A 21,084-nucleotide genomic window follows, 5' to 3' on the forward strand; every position below is an offset into this window, starting at 1 on the left:
CTTTGTTGTATTCCTCCTCACCTTTCTACCCATCTACCCAGGGGTTATTCACGTCTTTTGGTGAGCATGCGCAAACAGGCAGGCAGCTGTTTCATGGTGTCGCCTTCAGGGACAACTCGTAAAGTCCGCCACTTCGCATTGGTAGCTTGTTTCAGGGTTTATCTTAAAATTTAAAAGTTTGGTATCACATACTTTTTTTTTTTTACTTACTGGCGAAAACGTCTGGGGAAATAACTTTTAAAAACTCACGCAGAAATTAGGTTGAATAATAACATGTCAACTTAACACTGAGAAACTTTTTTTTCAGTTGAAGAAACAAGCTTCAACACAGTTCTTCATTACTGTATTTTTAATTACAGAAAATAAAAACCAAATACTAATGTTATGCTGTGGAGGACTACTAGAGTAGAGACATGAATAGCATTCTGTTACAATAAAATCCACTGCATTTAACCTCACTTAGTGAGATAAACTCAATCTTTCCTCCCCCAACTAATATGCATTCATTATCACAAAGGCTCTTGGCCTCCCGCGATTAAACCCAACCCCACGGCCCAGTGCCCACAGGGGGTTAAGCTCTTTAAGCTCTGTAATTAGCAGTTCAGTTGTTAACAAATGGTAAATGGCCATCACGCATTCAAATGAAGAGTTTCTCTGCTAATATTTTCTCTATGGCCACACAAAGCAATAGCAAAAAAACAACAACCAATTTCTTGAATTTAAACAGGATTTGGTCATAGCAAGGTTCAGTGTTAGTTCAGTGAAATTTAAATCAACATGTATCTTTATCTGAACTTAAAATAAGGTTTCAGCAATGTGATGTAATCAAATCAAGTATGTATCTTCAGTCACTCTTTAATACATTTAAAAAAGCAATAGTGTTTAGCAGTTTTTCTTGTACTTTTGTGAAATGCAGTTTTTGTCTGACAGAAAATCATTCTTGCCAAAAATGAATTTTATAAGAGTGTAAATAACAGGTGCGCACACTTGTATCCACCAAAACTGTCCCATAAGTCATATAAATGTTTTTATAATGCTGAAAATCATTTATTTAAGTACACACTGATTTCTTATACTAAAAGGTTTTTAATAAAGATAACCGAAAGCTCAAACCATAGTACCGTAAGACAACAAACATCAAAGATCACAAACATGCTTGGGAGTACTGAAATATTTCATTTTAAATCTGTGACTTACAGTAAATCCTATTCTAGGAAACTTATTGATGTCTCAGTGTAAGATCGATGATGTTTTAAATAATGTGATCTCCCCTAATTCTCACAGTATAGTAAGAAAAAAAAGCAATAACCTTATCCAGTCCCTCTGTTATAGAAGAAATAGCAACAGACGAGGCTAAACACGAAATCAAAACTTCACAGAACGGTGTTCGATACACAACTAGTCTTCATTATTCCATGAAAAAAATAATATATGGCAGCTTACTAAGATGTGAGGTACTGCAACTGTGCCAGTCAATTCATTTTATTCATTTTAAACAGTAACAGACACACAAATTTAACATAAGAACATACTGATTGTTGAGCTGTGACACTTTGCAGAAGACAAGATAAAGATAAATTCAGATTCACAAAATAAATAAATACGTTATAAGATTCTAATCCACTTTTACATCATCCATGGTTATTATGCCGTTATTGTGTTGTGCCATCACCAGAACTGAATTAAAACTGTGTTTATCATGTGAATATAAAAAAGGTTTCACCTAGATAAAATTTACAATGTGTCCCTTATGATGATGAATTCTGTTGCCTGTTGGTCAAACCACTTTGTCATAGTTTTTAAAACATAAATATAACACTAAGTTAAAGGAAAACAGAAACTTTCCTTGGTCTTTTTCTATCCGATGGCATGGTTTTGTTTTTTACTCAGCTATATCTTGAAAATACTTAGCCTATTACTGCGTTTCATTGGATGTAATTGCACTATTTTATCATGTGAGACAGCTTAGGCTATGATAAGCACGTCCCTGTGATTCAAATAAACAGGTTGACATTTTGGAAGATAAGCTCGTTTGCTTTCTTGCCAAGAGTTACATAAAAAGATTAGACACCACTGCTCTTGAGTCTACAGCTAAACAGCAGCAAACTAGTCTGGCAGAGCACAGATTCGTCAGAAAGACGGATGCTGCTAAATCTGGCACATGACTGTAAAGCTACAGCTTGTTATTTTTACATCTGTTTTTGTACATATTTAACAAATGAGCCTCATTAGTGGTGTCTGGTAGGTGAATTTCGTCTCCTTTGTCCAAGCTAGCTAGCTTCCCGTTTTTTGTGCTAAGCTATGCTAGCTAGCTAGTAGGTGGAGATAACTTTGTGGAGTTGTAGAAAAAATAAGTACAACCAACAGAGATTCTGAAATTTTTGAAAACAACATTCGATGCCCAGAGATAAAGTTAATATTTTCAATTATTTCTTTCTTTCTTGTCATAAAAAATATTAATAAATGTTACTCTTTGAGTGCGAACAGTAAGTACACCCTTGGCATCAAAAATAACTTCCTTTTTTCATTCTACATATGTACTAAACATACATAAAAGCTGTGCCATCTAACCCTAGCTCCCCTATCTACAGTACAGTATGCAGGTAGACAAGCTGACATGCTACACTACAGAGTTTCATCATCAGGCCTCGAGCTACGCTCATGGATCTTTCTAATAACTTCACAGATCCTTCTTTCTCCTTCTGGTTTTCTTTTTGGGAACGCGGCATGTTATTTTGAGTGGATAGTAAGGCACAGTCCTAAGAATCTGTTTGTCTTTAAAGATGAAGCTATCGCGTAGCTACAAAACACCTCTTTTGGGGACATTTTTAACTTAAGCAGACCACTGTCCAATTCATTACATAATAACGTGGGAGGACACTCTGGGGGCTTCAGACTGCTCTCCCACCACAGGCGGAAATAGTGATGTGGGGTTCTACACGGCAGAGAGGTCAATGCGGTTGGCTGAGTTGGTGCTCTTGTCCCATGTGTTCATCTTGGTGGGAGTTACACCCTCCTTGTGTCCATTCATCTATAAAACAACAAAAACAGAGAGAAAGTCAGACTCAAGCAGCCATTTTTGCTTTATCTGTTCTTTTTCCCCCATGATCAGGACTCACTATGTCAGAGTTGAAGGGCTTCACATTAATGTTTCGGATGGAGCTGCTGGTAAGAGACCAGACCTTGGTTTTGTGTTTGAAAGCAGCTCTGACCTACAGTAAGAAGTAAATCCATCACAAACACTGAGAAATATGAGGCAAAGTATGCTGTGCATTCATCACAAGTTAGAAGTTGTTACAGCAGAGAACTTTGTCCCCCTTCTTGCTATTTAGACTAAATATCTAATAATAGGGGTGCAACGATACACAAAATTCACGGTTCGGTTCGGTTCGATACTTTGGTGTCACGGTTCGATATTTTTTCGATACAAAAAATGTTCATGCCTTTTTAATTTGTCATTTATTAAAATTATAAATATATATTTTAACTCAAAAGTACAGTTTTTAAATTTAACCCTAACCCTTGTGCGCGTTTTTTATTTTGACAGCGAATGCGCACCTGCGGACCACTTATGTGCAGCCCTGGTTATTTAGCTCGTCATATTGCAGCCACAGAAATTCTTTTGTCCATGAAACCATAAAGCTGCACTTTCTTTTTGCCTTATAGTCTCATTTGTCATAACTTCTCCGTTTTGTGGTAAGCTTTTCTTTGGCTGTCACTTCTTCACCCTGACCTGTCTTATTTGGCTCAGCAGAACTAAAATATATATACACTGCTACTTTTACACACGGACTCACATAAGCTCAGCGATTCTCTGCGCGATCAACCTCTCACATGTTTAAGCTTGCTGCGGGAGATTTCACTTGTCATGTTTGCATAGTAAGCTAACGATTAATAAGACGATGTCAGAGGAATTGGTGCACAAATTATCATCACTCACAGATCAGTGCTGTCATTGCAAAGTGAAAGCAAAAAAACAAGCGCAAATTCAAACGCGATTTCAATATGTCACATATTGACAGTGGCTCACCGATGCCAATGACATAATTACCCAGCTACATTACTGAAAGAATGCAAAAGCATTGACATATATTTTTCCTACAATAGCCCGACGGGCAGGGCAGAGAGATTTTTGTAGCCCGACTGGAAAGATCGCTAGCTCCGGGACGTCGGGCTAGCGATTTTGCAAGCCCTGTATCTGATTGAGGAATCACTCATCTTTGGAAAAGAGAGTTTATTACAGAGAAATGTCTCTTTCCAAAATAAAAGCGATACTATCCGCTTCTTCTGGGCTATATTCTCAGCAGCATAAGGAGAATCACGTGCTAACAGCTGTCTAAATGACTCGGCTAAAGTTAGTAGCATGCTTGTTGTTTTTGTCTTTGCACTAGGATGATGTCGGCGTAAATGTGCAGTCATATTCCTTGTGTTCCCACTAGTGCTTTCAGGTTAATCTCGTTGAAATGACCTTAACGCCACAACACGGCAAATCTCCGTTAACGAGCTACCGCCGATCGCCCCGTGCATGGGGCTAGACGGCCAACACGTTAACGAGCTAACTGCGCTAACACACTAGTTCACACCAATGTAATTAAGCATTGCATGGCACATCCAACATACTGTTTTACTTTAGTCCATGACTCGCTTACCTTCAGGGTCATACGTCACATGAAAACCAAAATAATTCCAAACGCCAGATCTGAATGAGGGTGGGGGAGGTCCATCTTGCAAGGAGAGCTTAACTTCTGTCTCGCTAGCTTGCCCTGCGCTCTTCCTCCTGACTATGCTGTCTGTGTTGAGCGCTCAGTGGATCTGCGCTGGACAGTGCAGCCTAGGCGGAGTAGTCGAACGCAGATTCACTGAGCGCTCAACACAGACAGCATCGTCAGAAGGAAAGTTGATAAAATAAATTACAAATGTTGTATTGTTCATACATATGCGTACTGAACCGAAAGCACTGTATCGAACGGTTCAATATCGATACGAATATCGTTGCACCCCTATCTAATAACATATACATAATATGAAATTCTAGTTGTTTGTGTGTGGGGAAGTGAAAACATATTCAGCATTATACCTCAGAGTTGAGAAGACAGTGAAATAAGAAGACAAAGAACCCCTAAAGGAGAGAAAAGAATTTATACATAGTTTTAGAAATAGCGTTACAAAATCTAACATTGATCATATTGTAAAGAACCTACTTGTAATGAGTTGAAAACTGCAAATATATAAAGGAATGGCAAAGACTGTGTGTTGACCACGAGAACACCAAAGATCCAGGAAATGCCAAGTATAGGCAGAAGCACAGCTACTGCCTTTATGGTCAGCCTGGAGACAATCCAAGAGATAATATGGTTATGTTATGAATTTTTATTCAAATATCAGCATTTGATAATAATACAAGAATTAGCCTGATTATGTAAAAAAACAATAAACAAAAAACCCCTCACTTGACTGCATTGGCGTCTCCATGAACCTTGTAATTCTCTCCGCTGATTCGAGATATGATCCTGGTCACGGATATCAGAATGCCAATGTTTACCTGAAACAAAGCCGTGTTTGAACAGAAAACAGACTTTTTGTAAATTAGGTGACAAATTGTGACTCGTGTAAAACAACAAAAGGAAACCTTTGCAAATTTCTCACCACAATCACAAAAAGAGCCGGTGCCACAAATGCCCAGATGGCTCCGTTCTGCAGTGACAGCCAGCAGCTGAAATAAACAGATGAGACAGTGTTCAAAAAGATCGAAGATAAAAACAAGATTATCCAATGGAAGAAATGTTGAAAGGCTTTTACTGACGATTATTTGATAATCACATTCCAACCCCAAAAGATTTTTAGTCAGTGTTTATGTAGTCTATTCATGTATAACTGTATAACAATGTTTTCTAGTAGATCCAGGATGACGACAAATACCACAACAAGAAACCAACACTACTGTATATCATATAAAAAGAGAGCATTTATACACATAACATGTAGGCCAAAATGTATCTTTAATATGACTTTAGAGCCACTTTGCTCTAAATAAGTAAACAACTCATGGTCTCTCACAGTAATCCTTACTAAAGAGGAATCCACAGTTCACAAGTAAAAGGTTGGCTCTATTTTAACATGCCCACGATGCTTTTTGTCACCACTAAAAAGGACAAACTTTTTTTTTTTTGCCATCCACAATGTCTCAAAATTTCACGTTTGGTATATCAGAATTTTGATGACCAACTCGCAATAATTTTGAATTGAAAATTTTGATCTTTTTTCTTTCTTTTATACCGTTCTCTGTGACTTGCTGTTCAATTATACAAAAAAACAACAACAAAAAAGTGTAAAACTTTATCTGACCTTAATATAAAGTTTCAACAATGTGATTCAATCAAATTAAGTAAGTATTTTAGTGTAGTAGGCATTTTAACATGCACTGGAATTTCTCTGTTTTTCGAATGTTTTTCACGGAAAAGCCAGCTGAAAACTTCAGTATTCTCTGCCCACAGTAAATTATGCATCCGAGCTGAGGATACCTCCTTCATTTAGACTTTGGATTGTTTTCCCTCAGAACAAAAAGGAAATAATGTTGCAATGCAAACATGGAGCAACACACTGGTAACCAAATGCTTTTAAATAACAATTTCTGTTTGCAATTTCTTGCACACAGGTGATGTCACTATTATGCAACTGCAAAGAGCCTTAATGGAGTAAAGTACATTTCCCCAAAGATTTCTTTTTTATACTTACTTATCAACTTTTCCATAACTGTCAAGTGCTGATGTCATGGACACGACACAGATCAAGAACGGAGAACCTGGTCCAAAAAAACAAACAAACACATATTCAGTAATAGCAGCACCATAGACACCTATTTCCTCCATACACTCCTCAAATGGGGGTTGCGTACAGTACCTACACATAGAATAGCATGGCAGCTTTATTATAGTATGCTGTATATTTTAGTTTGTGGTAATTATAGTATATAAAACACATATTTGTTACAGTTTACATGTTCTCACTGTACCTTACTGTACATTATGTTATATAAATGCCATAGAAATGCCTACAAATATAAATGTTTCATTTTAAATCCAATGGTGATTGCTCGCAGAGTTTTTTTCCCTTCCCATTTCCTTTCTTTGCCTTGTTGTCAAAGCTCCACAGGATAAACTTCATTGCAAACACTTTGGAACTGTGCACCGTGCAGGACCCGGGCCTGTATAAACTCCCTGTAGAGGTTTTTTAGCGTGCTGCTAATTGCTTGTTTCCTTGAAAACAAGTCCTTAGATTTCACTGCTTTGATCTCTTGGCCTCTGAGGTCCAAAGGTTTTGAGGACACTATGCTGGGAGGAATTTTTTACTTAGAGTGAGGAAATGAAGGATGAAGTAGCTGAAAGCCTTTATCACAGCGTAACAGAGAAATAATTCTTTATAAAAGCATGTATTTACTTTCTTTTGATAACAACTGTACTTGAAGCTGACAGGGAAGAAGTCTCAAGTGAGTAATGTGCAGTAAAAAAAAAACACAAAATGAAAAAAATACTCTAGCCAGAAGAAAGGAAGTAATTAAAAAAAAGCCGATGTTTTTCCACAAATGGGTTCAACATGTAAGAGAGGCGTTCCCCAGCAGCCAGAGATGGGACATGTATGTTCCAGATTTGTTTTTTCTGTCCATCACACTCGAGCTCACAAAAATGATGAGACCTAAAAGATAGACTGGAATGTGGTGAACCTTAAAGTTGACTTATTCAACACTGCTATGGCTGTTTTTATTATATTTGACAAAGAAAGATCAATTTTAAGGAAATCATCTTTAGATGAGGTCGCCCAGGGTAGAGGCAGGGCTTTGGATCAGATTTGTGACAATAAAATAAGATGATGTAAGGACAGAAATGAGGAAAATATTACTGAATAGTTATCCTTTTTAAATACATATTTTCAAAAAAAAAAAAAAAAAAAAAAGAAGCAAGACAGACCCACCCCAGCCAATGCCATAGTAGTAGAAGTGTTTGCTGTCTTCAGAGCCGAACACCTTGACCACCATACTGTACAGGTGAAGGCCCTCCACCAACATCCAGGCAAAAGCACTCAGAAAGAAGAAGTGTAGCAGGACAGCCATAACCTTACATGGCAGCTGGGAAAAGATCAAAACTGTCTCTTTTAATGTGTATTTTTTTCTTAAACCCTCATTTTTATACTGCTTTCTATGCTTCTCATCATTTTCAACATGATGTATTTCTATCCTTGTCATAGTAACAGCTGTAAAACCATTAAAACCACTGCCACTCCTGTCATCATTATGCTGCAATCATCAAGCAGTCACTGTGCCGTGTACGTACCGTGCCAGGGTCAAAGCGAGCGCTGATCAGCAGTAAGATCTCTGCCACCAGGATGGCAAAGGAGAGGTTGGCGTGGATGTGGTAGCGCTGGTTACGGATGGTACTCACTGACCTGAAAAGAAGCAAAAGGAAAAATACTTAACTACAGTATAACTTCATAGACTACTATGGTAATAAAAAAGGCTTTGTTGCATTTAAACATTCCAGATTCTGACATCCGACTCATCACACTACATGTCTTTGGCCACATATGAAGGAGAAAAAAAAGGTAATTCCACTGAGTTCTTGTAAATTTACTTACTGTTTAAAAAGTAATACTTACGATAAGACTGCAAAGGTGACCAGAGTGATGGCAAGGCAGAAGATGGAAATAGAGCAGCCAACGTAACCGATGGTTGATAGTGCCACCTTGTGGCCAGTAGAAATCTGTGGAGAGAGGCATTGTCAGCATCAGATCTGACAACACAGCACATGGAGTGTTGGTACATGTGCCATCCCACATACATCCAAATCTAGTGCATCCTTTTTCAACAAAGGGAGTCTCTAGAGTTTATTACTGTGAACACAAGACTAACAAACACCATTAGTACTTCCACAAGTGGGCACAATATCATAGCCTCAAAAAGTTATTTATAACCTCTCATGTCAAATAGGATAGCACAGATGTTGCAATTAAAATGATTCTTGATCACAAAACTATATATTCTGCTTTTGTTTACATGTTTTGTTCACAAGTTTTTGAGGTAATGTCCTCTTAAAGCCATTGCAAAAGATTAAACACCGATTTTTATATTTTGAGCAAAAAGCAAAAATGTTTATAATCGACGCAGTGTGCGTCCAGCCCAGTGTGTTGATGTTGTTTTGGATTTCAGGCTATTTTGAGTGTTTGGGTTTAATTTTCCATTAACTGTCTACTCATGTGCCTTGTCATTACAAGAGCAGAGGAGTCTCAGCCATCCAGAACTGGGATACGTGAGATGTTCCCTTGCAACTGAGGGATGAGGCAGCCCACTAATTAGAGACTTGCTAAGGGAAAGCATAGCATCAAATAGACTCGTGTGCCATAAATACAGCACTGGCGCACTTAAGCTGCAATAAGAAGTCTGCTTTTTCTATTTTAAGAAGCCATTGTGGATGTTAACCATACTCCCATGGGTTCGTATTCTTGGATGCAAAAGAGTTAGATAAGAGGAAAAAATCATGCACAGGTTTTGTGCTTTTAAGTGCTCCACGTGCAGATGATGTAAACGTGAAAAAGAGAAAACAGAAAAAAATAAATGAAGGATGGTTTAAAGAGATTTTTGTTTATTTGCCCCTTGAGAGCCCATAACTTTGAGGAATGCTCCACTGACCCATTCAGTGACCTAAAACAACCACACAAATCATGGTTGCACAAAGCGCTTCTCTATCAAACCACCAGTGAAACTAGTGGTTTGATAGAGAAGTAAAGAAGGCACTGATAAACCACTGCTTCCTGTTTACTTACTCTTCTACAAGCTAACCAGCGTATTTTGTGTCTTGGTGAGAGGGCTACACTTTTAAATCCAACTGATTTGTTGGATGGCGTAATATAGTGGCTCCATCCTTTCACTCACTCATGCTGCGCATTCACTTGTAAAGTTGCTTGCAGAGTGCACCGACCAAGTTGCCTGGCTTCCACATCACCTGGCCCAGGTGTCTGCCACTGGCTCTGTCTGCACTTGAATATTATATTTTACAGAGATTCCATTTTCACTTCTCAGTCTTCAAGTAAACTGTAATAATTTTAAATGATTTTAAAATGTTTTATTCCATCCATCCATCTTCATCCGCTTTATCCGGGGCCGGGTCGCGGGGGCAGCAGCCTAAGCAAAGAGGCCCAGACCTCCCTCTCCCCAGCCACCTCCTCCAGCTTATCCGGGGGAATACCAAGGCGTTCCCAGGCCAGCCGAGAGATATAATCTCTCCAGCGTGTCCTGGGTCTGCCCCGGGGCCTCCTCCCGGTGGGACATGCCTGGAACACCTCACCCAGGAGGCGCCCAGGGGGCATCCTTGTCAGATGCCCGAACCACCTCAACTGGCTCCTTTCGATGTGGAGCAGCAGCTGCTCTACTCTGAGCCCCTCCCGGATGGCCGAACTTCTCACCCTATCTCTAAGGGAGAGGCCAGCCACCCTTCGGAGGAAGCTCATTTCTGCCGCTTGTATCCGCGATCTCGTTCTTTCGGTCACTACCCACAGCTCGTGGCCATAGGTGAGGGTAGGGACGTAGATCGACCGGTAAATTGAGAGCTTCGCTTTTACACTCAGCTCCCTCTTCACCACGACGGACCGGTGCAGCGTCCGCATTACTGCAGCTGCAGCCCCAATCCGTCTGTCGATCTCCGGCTCCCTTCTCCCATCACTCGCGAACAAGACCGAGATACTTGAACTCCTCCACTTGGGGCAGGAACTCATCCCCGACCCGGAGTGGGCACTCCACCCTTTTCCGGCTGAGAACCATGGCCTCAGATTTGGAGGTGCTGATCCTCATTCCCGCTGCTTCACACTCGGCTGCGAACCGTTCCAGTGCGAGCTGGAGGCCCTCACCCGATGAAGCCAACAGAACCACATCATCTGCAAAAATCAGAGATGAGATTCTGAGGCCACCAAAGCGAAAGCACTTGGCTGCGCCTAGAAATTCTGTCCATAAAAATTATGAACAGAACCGGAGACAAAGGGCAGCCCTGGCGGAGCCCATCACCCACCGGGAACGAGTCCGACTTATTGCCGGCAATGCGAACCAAGCTCTTGCAACGGTTGTATAGGGATCGAATGGCCCGTAGCAATGGGCCAGACACCCCATATTCCCGCAACACCTCCCACAGGACACCCCGAGGGACACGGTCGAATGCCTTCTCCAAGTCCACAAAACACATGTAGACTGGTTGGGCAAACTCCCATGCACCCTCAAGTATCCTGGAGAGGATAAAGAGCTGGTCCAGTGTTCCGCGACCAGGACGAAAACCGCATTGTTCCTCCTGTATCCGAGGTTCGATATAAATAAAATGTTTTATTGTTTTCTTAAAATATACATCTTCCTTTGTTGTTGCAGGAGTCTGATAGTATGTAAAACACTACTACTTGCAGTTATTCCACCAAAAATTTGTTTGCAAACCACCACTGAACAAGAAAAATAGGAGAATGAGTTACTGGCTACCAGGCGCCGTGCTGATAAAAGTCTGGAGTCTGGTGAGATTAGAAGCTTCAGTACAAATAGGAGAAACATGCAAAGCTGAAGACTACAAACATCAAACTGTGTTGAACTCCTTCAAAACAACAAAATAAAAATGAGATCTGTTGCAAATGCTGCCTAATATTCAGACTTTTGAAGAGCAGCCAGAACATTCATACCTTTAAGGGCACAACTTGCATGAGGATGGCAAAGTTGGTAAGGTGGTTGCACAAACACACGGAGTATGTCATGTTTCCATGTGCGCGCACGCAGCCTTTGTTGGACCATACTCCCTCTTTAGAACTGAAATGAATGACAATTAGGTGCTGTTAGCAGAGGAAATGTATCTAATGCAAGATCAAACATAAAAAACTAGAACAAACAGGATACAGAGAAACAGACGGGGCAATTCTTTACTGGAACGCTGCTGAGAGGGTGCACTCAGTATAATCCAATATCCCCCCCGTGGGAGGCACACAGAGATTAAGTTGACTTTATTAGTGCAATCTGACAGGGCGACCCAATTATTCACATTTTTCTTAAGCTTCAGGGCAAAGTGGAGTAGGAGAAGGACGTGTTTGAATCCAATGTATTGGACTCCCTATTTTTAAAAATGAGTTAAGCTTAGCAAAAAGTGTTTTGGCTCTGCATATCAGAGCTTCAGCTTTTTTTTCCTTTGTTTTACATTGAGGGCTGTGGCTCAAGAAGCCGAAACAGCGACACGTGTAAAACTGGATGTTTCTGATTTGAAAGAGTAAAAGAAAAAAAAAAAAACCACCACCTTCTTCCAATCACCAGTGATTTCTTATGATTTAAAGACTCGAGAAAGAAATGCATGCAACGAGTGAACAATCAAGATAAAAATCCCTTTGGAGCTGGATCTGAATGGATAATTCAGAAGTTCTGTGTCGAAATCATGAACACAAACCCACCTGTAGTCCAAGAAGGCACAGTAGAGGAAGACTTTATTGCTCTGATTCTGTACTTGGTCCTGTTGCTCTTTAGTCTGAAAACAAAAAAGGCAGCGAGTAAGAGAAGTGTGTGAGATGAGGACGTGCTCGCTTGTGGACTGTTTGTGTGTATAAACTAGAATATTTTAGACAGCAGTCAGCATCATTATTTCTTACAGGCTGCTTGACTTTTCGATCTTTCTACCTCTGTGTTCAATGCACACATTAAGCAATATTAAAGTAACAATAAATTCTTCATTGCTGCTTAAATGACCAGCGTAAAACATGACAGCTAAGGAGATCTGAGATCATTCGCTGGGAAAGACAAAGTGCAGATCGTCACTCGGCTAAGGTGATTAGCACGCAGAGCGAAAATCCCTGCTGTCTTCGAGAATCTTATTCGATTATAAATCACTTTTTCTGAGTCATTCCCTTAAAATGAGATTTGGAGTCTCCAGAGACAGTGAGCTAATGGCTACAGTGCAAGACTGCAGTAATTGGGACTTGGCCCTGATTACGGGTCAAACCACTACCCTCCTCAATCTGTCAGCTGAGGAAAACAACACTAAGTGTTGCACACCTCTTCATAGGCACTGTTGCCTTTCCTCTCAGACTCAACAACTATATGATTACATGGAGTGTGTCTGTACTATTTCCTCCTGGAAAAAGTGAGAGTGAGAGTGAAACTGACAGTCAGGCTGTCTAAATGGCCCATAGGCCCCGAGATTCATATTACAAAAGCATAGCACGATACCTAGATGTCACGGCGTGCTCTCATTCTGCCTGTTTCGCAGATTCACCTCCTTACTCATCGTGTATTGCGACCCCCGAGATGGATTTAACAATTAGCTATTTATGTGGCCCATTACAGCAAGCAGGGCAAGAGCCATGAGAGCGCTTCGAAAGTACCCCGTCATCACCAGCAGCTGGCCAGCTCTGGTGATCTGCAAGCAACCCCGTGGATGAATTTACTGGTCTCCTGTGGGCTCTAATATGCTCTTTTTTTCTTACTGGGTGTAAATGAAAGCAGATGGAAATAAGAAAAACTGCAACTTGCCCACTGGAAGTCCACCATTAAAGGGCCATATCTGCTCTAACTGGGGCTTTGTAGAGCATAGGAAGACTAATTATTCTTATTAACAATACAATGTAAACTCAGCTTCAAACACTAATCATCAAACCCTGATGCGTACCAGACACAAGTGAAACATACATTAACTAACAGACCATCACACATACTGTATGAGCGCGCTTCTTGGCCATGTTCCTGCTCTAACAACTGTTTTGTGGTGTGTCCAGTTTGCATTTTCCAGCTGATATCTGAGGAGCGATGCAGGACCCCGAAAGTCACTGGTGAGCGCTTAAAATGTACTTGGAGATTTGGTCGAGCTTTGAGAGCACGCTGTTGTTTCCCCAGTGCCCCGGGGCCTCAGCATCTACCAGCCAAGACTGCAGCTGGCGCTCCAAGTCTTTATTAACAACAGAGGGCCAGGAAACACCGCCCTGGAAGTCACTTTGAGCCTTGTAAGGCGAGCAGAACAGGGAGGAATAAGGGAGAGGAAAAACTAGTGACAGGAGAGTGATGCAGAGTGACAGGCTGATAAAGGAGAAGAGCCTGGGAGAGAGAGGCTGATAAATCATAGATAGACAAGATGTTTCTGGTGCCTCTTTGTTACAATGTCCCACTACAGTGTCTGTTGTAGCTGCCTGTGGTTTCAAACATATCGGATATGCCAGTTAAAATTGCCAGAATTTTAAACTAACTATTTAAAATTCTTAGTTATTTAAGCATGCAATAGAGTTATCAGTTAAATGTAATTAATGTAGATACAAATGCTTGCATATATAACATCTAATATAATATTATCTAATAACAATTATTGATGCATCAATGTAGACAAATGACTTAAAGCACAACAAAAGGCAGGCAGGCATGATTCATACTTAGCAATTTATCCCAATTCACAAGTTTCTTAGTAAAACCTTTAAAAATCTTACAGCTGGAGAAGGCAACACAGTTTTGCTGTCACCGGACAAGAAATCAAAACAACCTTTCAGCATATTGCCATTCACGAATTTCAGGAGAGAACCCAACTCCACGCACACGGAGTCTGTGAAGGAGCCAATCAGAGGTCTTTTCAGACCCGATTGCGTGATTAGAATAGGATGTGACGGTGCAACGGGTTATGCGGAGGATTATCACATCGCGGAGGAGAGCAGGGGCTCGGTCCTGTTTGAAGCTATTGCGACACTGATATAACTTTTGGGATATGAAGCATATGCTGGCGCATGCTTGTTTCTGGCTTTTTCTTTGGGTGGGTGGGTGGGTGAGGGGGTATGGACAGTCATACCGCTTCTTTTGATAATAATAATAATAACAACAACAACAATAATAATAATATGTTAAAAGCAGTTGTAGCTGCTCCCATAAATCCAAGTCTTTGATTTGGCAGATTTTTTTTTTTTTTTTGCAGTCGATAGCTTTCCTATCTTCTTCTTCTCATAAGAAGATTATGTAATAAACTGTTACCTGATTAGATATTTTAAATATTTTTCCCCAAAAGACTCTGATAACATTTTTGTCAGGAGATTAGCTACTGTCACTGAATTTGTAAGAAAAAAAACAGTGAGGTATTATTTGGCTTAATCACACATCCTGTTACTTTGTTCAGGGTTCAGGTGGGATTTTCTCCACTGCCACAGTGAATAGTTGTATAAACTGAGTCATGACCAAGAGAAGCCGTTATTAAATTACTCAAAACAGACTCATTTCACATTTATTTTTATACAGCATAATGCACTGTTAAAATACTTAAAAGCAAAAATAAACAAATAAACATTTATTAACTTAATGCCAACAGTAAAGTGGGTAAACTCTGAATTAAGCATGAAATCAGCAGAGTGGAAATTTTGTCTCCACCTTCTGGCCGTGGGAGCATTTCCACAAACATTAGGGAACTCAGTTCTAACAAGAAAATGTCTTTGCGGTCAATAGCTCACTTTGTCAGACTTTAATCTTTCCTCTAAAAAGTTTATCTGGACTCTTTTCAGCTACGTTAAATGTTAAGGTGATGCATCACATTGGTCCACCAGTGCTTCGCTTCACGCTTAAACTCAGGAGGAGTAAAGAGACATTTACTAAGTGCTGAAAGCCTTAATCAACACTGCATGAAGCCATTCACAGAGGGCTTGAATGGAAAGACTCCAGCTTTAGAGCTGTTGGTGTTGGATCAATTCTTGCACCTGTAACTTCCATCTTTTCAGTCATGTACTAGATGCACTGGAGCCTGTATAAGCTGATATTAGAGGCTGTTGTACATCCTGGACTGACTAACACTCACAGTCGCCTCAAGGCACTTTATATTGTAAGGTAAAGACCCTACAGTAATACAGAGAAAACTCCAACAAACAAACGACCACCTATCAGTAAGCACTTGGCGACAGTGGGAAGGAAAAACTCCCTTTTTACAGGAAGAAACTTGCAGCAGGCTCAGGGAGGGAATGCCATCTGCCGTGACCGGAGGGGAGGAAGTTAGGACAACCTATTCCTGTCTTGCTCATGGCAGCACATCTCTACCAGGCATACACACCACCTTCAGAATAAAAGTGATAATCAGCGGCTGCTGTCTGACGCACATATCCCTCTAAACCAAATCAGATCTTCATCTTTATGGTTTTGATCACCATCCATCCATCCATCCGTGGTTTTTGGGTGAGACAATGAAGGATAAAAATAACACACAGCACAAAATCTTAACTTCATACGCAACCCAGCAATTTATACAGAAGTGCCAGCCTGTCTGTCCTCTGTGGAGTCTTATAGGCCTTCCACGTGTAGCAGAGCTAGAAGCCGAAGAAGTAAAACTAGAAAGTGAACCAGAGAAAAATCCTTCACACAGAAAAAAACAGGAACAGAAACTCAACGAAGGTAATATTAACTAAGGATTAAAAACTCAGAAACAGCACAAAATCGTGGAACCCTGACAACAATGAAACAAATTGAGTCTGAGCTAACGTAACAGCAATCTTGACCTCAGTCTTAAAACATTTTTTTGTTTTTTTTATATCTACTACTATCCTCTAGAGCTTGATGTCAGTCCTGCTTCACCCACTCATTCCATCCATCCAGCACTGATACAACAAAATGCGGCCGCAAGAGTAATCGGACAGTTTCAGTTGTGCTAAATTTAAAAACCAGAGAGAAATTACAGAGTGGTGTGAGCGTGAGAAGAGAAAAGGAGCGTTCGTCTCCCGTTCCCTGAAATGTTCCAAATCGTTTTGAAACGCAGAGAGCTGAGGTGTAATTTGGGCTGCAATTTCTGGATTTGGTACACGTATTTATTTTGCAGCGAGCGCCATAAAAACAATGATCAATCTTGCTTTTGCAAAACTGAAAGGCATAATTTAAAATCACCTTCACCTTTTAGAGTAGGCCTGTGAGGTGCACAGGGTTTGACAGTGGCTCAACTGCTCTGTATAAAAACAATGAGGCCGTACACGTATAAGCTTAGAAAGCTGAACTGACTGCTGTTAAATTTAGTAAGGGAAGGAAATATTTTATTGCACTATGTCTGGGCAACGCACAACGAGGTATGGTGGAACATTCCTCAGTCACACAAACACACACGGAGCCTGAGAAAAAAAATCTTCTACTCAGTATAAACTAAAGCATTACACATCCTGTGACTGCGATGAGGCGCAGGCTGCGCCGCTGCTGTAACACAGCTTTTCAATCAGAGTCCGGACTTAGGTTGATCCACACACACAGCACGAGGAGCAACAACAAAAATCCATGCAGCATAACACAACTGGCCATGAGTGAGATCATGCTGTCAGGGGAAATGTAAAAAGACATGCAGCTGTGGTCCCAGCTCAGCCTCGGAGGTAGACATCGAAAACAACGAGACGAGCTGGATGTGAGGAAAACCAGGAACAATTAAACAGCTCTAAAAGTCAGCGAGATGGTTTTGATTTGCAGATGTACTGTATCGCTGATATGAAGTCGACTCAAAAGAAAAGAAGAAAAGAGAAAGTGATCCCCTCCCCCCTTTTTATCACCAGCTTCACATGCATGAATTCATAAGTTTAAATCCAAAGGGGTTTCACATGGAACCACTGCAATGTTTCTCTGTTTTCTGGTCTGCTTCAGAGCAATGACACATTCACATTAAAAAAAAAAAGTCAAAGGGCTGCATATTTAGAGTCTTTGTGGTGAAGTTTAACAATACATAAGATTTTTAGGTGATGATGTTCCCCGATAAAGCTTGCACCTCTATCGGTATGTAAACATATCGACGCTGAGGATACGCCAAGAAAGAAAGAGCTTTTATTTGGGACGACTCACGCTAACTGTAACTCATGAAAATTTTAAGCAATCATACATCTTTATCAATACATAAAGAAAAGCATTTTTAATTTTGTGCTTATCATGAGAAAATTCCTAGATTCAGATGATGACGACGACACCTGTTAATCAGCTGATTGGATACATTTGTTTGCCCTTTCCATTGGATTAGAGTACGGCAATAACTCCTTATTATATAAGTACCAGATCGATGCATCCTGAGTGTGGATAAACAACAGAAATAGATGCACTTAACTAAATGAATTCTTTAAATGAAAAATAAGCACTGTCACTATGAGATGATGAGCGTCTTTGCCAGCTAGTGTGACACTGATAGTAGAGCAGGGCGATATGGTAGGGCTGGGCGATATGACCCAAAATTCATATCTCGATATTTTTTAGCTGGATGGCGATATAAGATATATATCTCAATATATTTTTTTAAAGCCATAAAGTAAGAACAAGAAGAGAGTTCTTAGTCAAAGCTGTGTCCCAGATGTCACACAGGCACTTTTATTAACATAGAGCAGATGTACATAAAATTTACTCAAAAATAAATTATGAGCATTTATTAAATAATAATGCTCCATAAATAAAAGAAAACAATGTTGTTTTTGTGCATAACAAAAAGCTCACAATTGTGCAGTCAAAATGTAAACTAAAAGACGCTGAGCACAATAACAAAGACAGATTTCACAGCTGCTCTGTTCCCAACTTGTACTGCGTGACTGACAGCCTGGAGTTTGAAATCCGCTTCGCAACCACGTCTCTTAACAGGTGCCATTTATGGTCCTTATACACAGTAGGGTAATATTACGTTGAAGCACAGTACGTATCACTCCGCGAGGCTCAGCCGTAATGCTCCGACAATCCATCAAGCGGTGCAGCTCCGTAGCTTATCAAAGTCGTACTAAAACATTTTTTGACAGATTGCTGAGCGCCGTGTTCCACATAAAATCGGTTCGCGGCCATCAAGCACAACCAGAATTCATACATAAGGCGCACTGTCAACTTTTGAGAAAATGAAAGGATTTTAGTCCGTGCAGCACCTCTGGGCTGCATGGCGTTAGCGTGGTTAGCTAGCTAACACATTGACGCCGTCCAGCCCCACGCACGGGGCGATGCGCAGTAACTCGTTAACGGAGATTTGCCGTGTCCATCTTGTCGCTTCCTGCAGGTGAAGCGATGGGGGAGGAGGGGGAGTTGTGTTCAGTGAAGGAGAGGCGAGGCCGAGTAACGTTGCGTAAAGACGAAAGTGGACGAAAGAGAGGCAAACTTGCGGCTCCACAAGTATAATTATACGTAACATAGACTATATCGATATAAAGGATATTGTCACATCTTATATCTCGTATAAAAATATATCGATATTTTTTAAAAATTCGATATATCGCCCAGCTCTACGATATGGCCAAAAATATTTATCATGATATATATTTGAAAATTTGCGATAACGATTTAATTGATGCGAGACAAAATACAACTCCACAACATTACTAGCACAAAAAGACAACCTTCCATTTATTTTCACTTAAACAAGAAGCTGGTTTTTATGTACATTAAAGCTTTATAAAAATGTAACAGTGCAAATGCAAATTCCTTGCTGAAAGTTTAACCAAAAGGCATTTCCAGTAGAAATGGGCTGACACATCCTGAGCATAACCATGTATAATATCCACTGATGTTAAAAAGAGGTGCTTTGCAACATTAAACTGCAGTGTGCAGTGCGTATTTTTCGGACCATAAGGTGTATTTTAGTATTTATTTATTTATTGTCATTGTCAAGAACAATGAAATTGCGTTTGGGGCTTCCATACAACCCAAAAAAAAGAAGAAAATAATAAATACCCCTTAAAACCCAAGTGTACATATTTAACCCAGTGTGACTCCAATGCAATAAGACAATCCTTAGCAATAATGTTCGTAGAAATTCAGACAAAGACCTGAGAAACATGACAAAATACAACAATGCAACCCATTCAATATTATTGTACTGTGAGATATGATATCAGATATGATAGTTATCTATTTAAGAAAGAGGGGGGGGGGGCAGGGGGGGGGAAGAGAATAAAGATATGATGCACCAATGCAGACCAGTTCATTGCTATTAAGAAGTTGGATATGGTTATTGTCCGTGAGAGGGGGGCAGAGAGTTCAGGAGCCTCACAGCCTGTGGATACAGGCTGTTGGCCAGTCTGGATGTTCTGGCCTGTATAGACCTGTACCTTCTCCCTGAGGGCAGCAGATGGAAAAGGTGGCGCGCAGGGTGATGTTGGTCCCGCAGGATACTGTGCACCCTCCTCAGACAGCGAGTGGGGAAGATGTTACTGATCTCTGGCAGACTTGTTCCAATAATTCTGCCAGCTTCTTTCACCACCCGCTGGAGTGCTTGCTGATCGGCCTTGGTGCAGCTGGGGAACCACACTAGAAATCCATACGTCAGAACGCTGCTGATGGCACAGTTGTAGAAGTTCAACATCAGAGATCTGGGAATGTGTGCGCTCCGCAGTCTCCTCAGGTAGTAGAGGCGCTGTTGGGCCTTCCGTACAACTGAGGTGATATGGTTGCCCCAGGACAGGTCCTCGGTCACAGTTACCCCCAAGAATTTAAAACTGCTCACCCTCTCCACCGCCTCACTGCCAATGAAGAGAGGCAGATGGTTGTTATGACCCCTCTTCCGGAAATCTACAATGATCTCCTTGGTCTTTTTGGTGTTTAAGACCAAGTTATTGTCGTGGCACCATGACTCTAGTTGTTGCACCTCTGTCCTATAGTTTGTCTCATCATTGTTGGATATAAGTCCGAGCACTGTAGTGTCATCTGCAAACTTAACAATGAGATTGGACGCGCAGGAGGAAATACAGTCATGGGTGAAGAGAGTGTATAGCAGAGGGCTCAGAACACACCCCTGAGGGGCACCAGTGTTGACCACAAGGGTGGAAGAGGTGTTCTTACCCACTCTGACACTCTGTCTACGGTTAGTGAGGAAGTCCACAATCCAGTTGCACAGAGAGGAGTTAAGTCCCAGTTGGTGGAGTTGGGGACGGAGTTTGTATGGCCGGATGGTATTAAAAGCCGAGCTGTAGTCTACAAAGAGGAGCCGTGCATAGGTGTTCCTGTGTTCCAAGTGCTTCAGTAATGTGTGCAGCACTGTGGCGATCGCATCCTCGGTTGACCGGTTCTCCCTGTATGCAAACTGGTGCGAGTCCAGGGATGGTGGAAAAGCAGCTCTGATGTGTTTAATGACCAGTCTCTCCAGGCATTTGGCGGGA

At 40.9% G+C, this 21,084-nt stretch overlaps 1 protein-coding gene across 1 annotated transcript in view; it reads right to left on the bottom strand.

Moving 5' to 3' along the window:
* Positions 1-2,610: 2,610 nt before the first annotated feature.
* The window catches only part of adgrd1 (adhesion G protein-coupled receptor D1), a 38,358-nt gene continuing 19,884 nt past the window's right edge, over positions 2,611-21,084 (bottom strand). Inside the window, exons 14-25 of the mRNA XM_085367975.1 lie at positions 12,451-12,524; positions 11,698-11,821; positions 8,650-8,753; positions 8,328-8,439; positions 7,969-8,122; positions 6,736-6,802; positions 5,647-5,713; positions 5,451-5,542; positions 5,202-5,328; positions 5,078-5,119; positions 3,120-3,212; positions 2,611-3,031 (exon numbers count right to left, since the gene is read on the bottom strand). Coding sequence (XP_085224101.1) covers positions 2,936-3,031; positions 3,120-3,212; positions 5,078-5,119; positions 5,202-5,328; positions 5,451-5,542; positions 5,647-5,713; positions 6,736-6,802; positions 7,969-8,122; positions 8,328-8,439; positions 8,650-8,753; positions 11,698-11,821; positions 12,451-12,524 — 1,152 coding nt within the window. The 3' untranslated portion in view covers positions 2,611-2,935. The remainder of the gene's footprint in view (positions 3,032-3,119; positions 3,213-5,077; positions 5,120-5,201; positions 5,329-5,450; positions 5,543-5,646; positions 5,714-6,735; positions 6,803-7,968; positions 8,123-8,327; positions 8,440-8,649; positions 8,754-11,697; positions 11,822-12,450; positions 12,525-21,084) is intronic.

Source organism: Diplotaxodon limnothrissa, linkage group LG12 (genome assembly GCF_057381915.1).
Source record: "Diplotaxodon limnothrissa isolate DT_005_m linkage group LG12, D_limnothrissa_male_GT1.1, whole genome shotgun sequence".
NCBI classification, from domain to species: Eukaryota; Metazoa; Chordata; class Actinopteri; order Cichliformes; family Cichlidae; genus Diplotaxodon; species Diplotaxodon limnothrissa.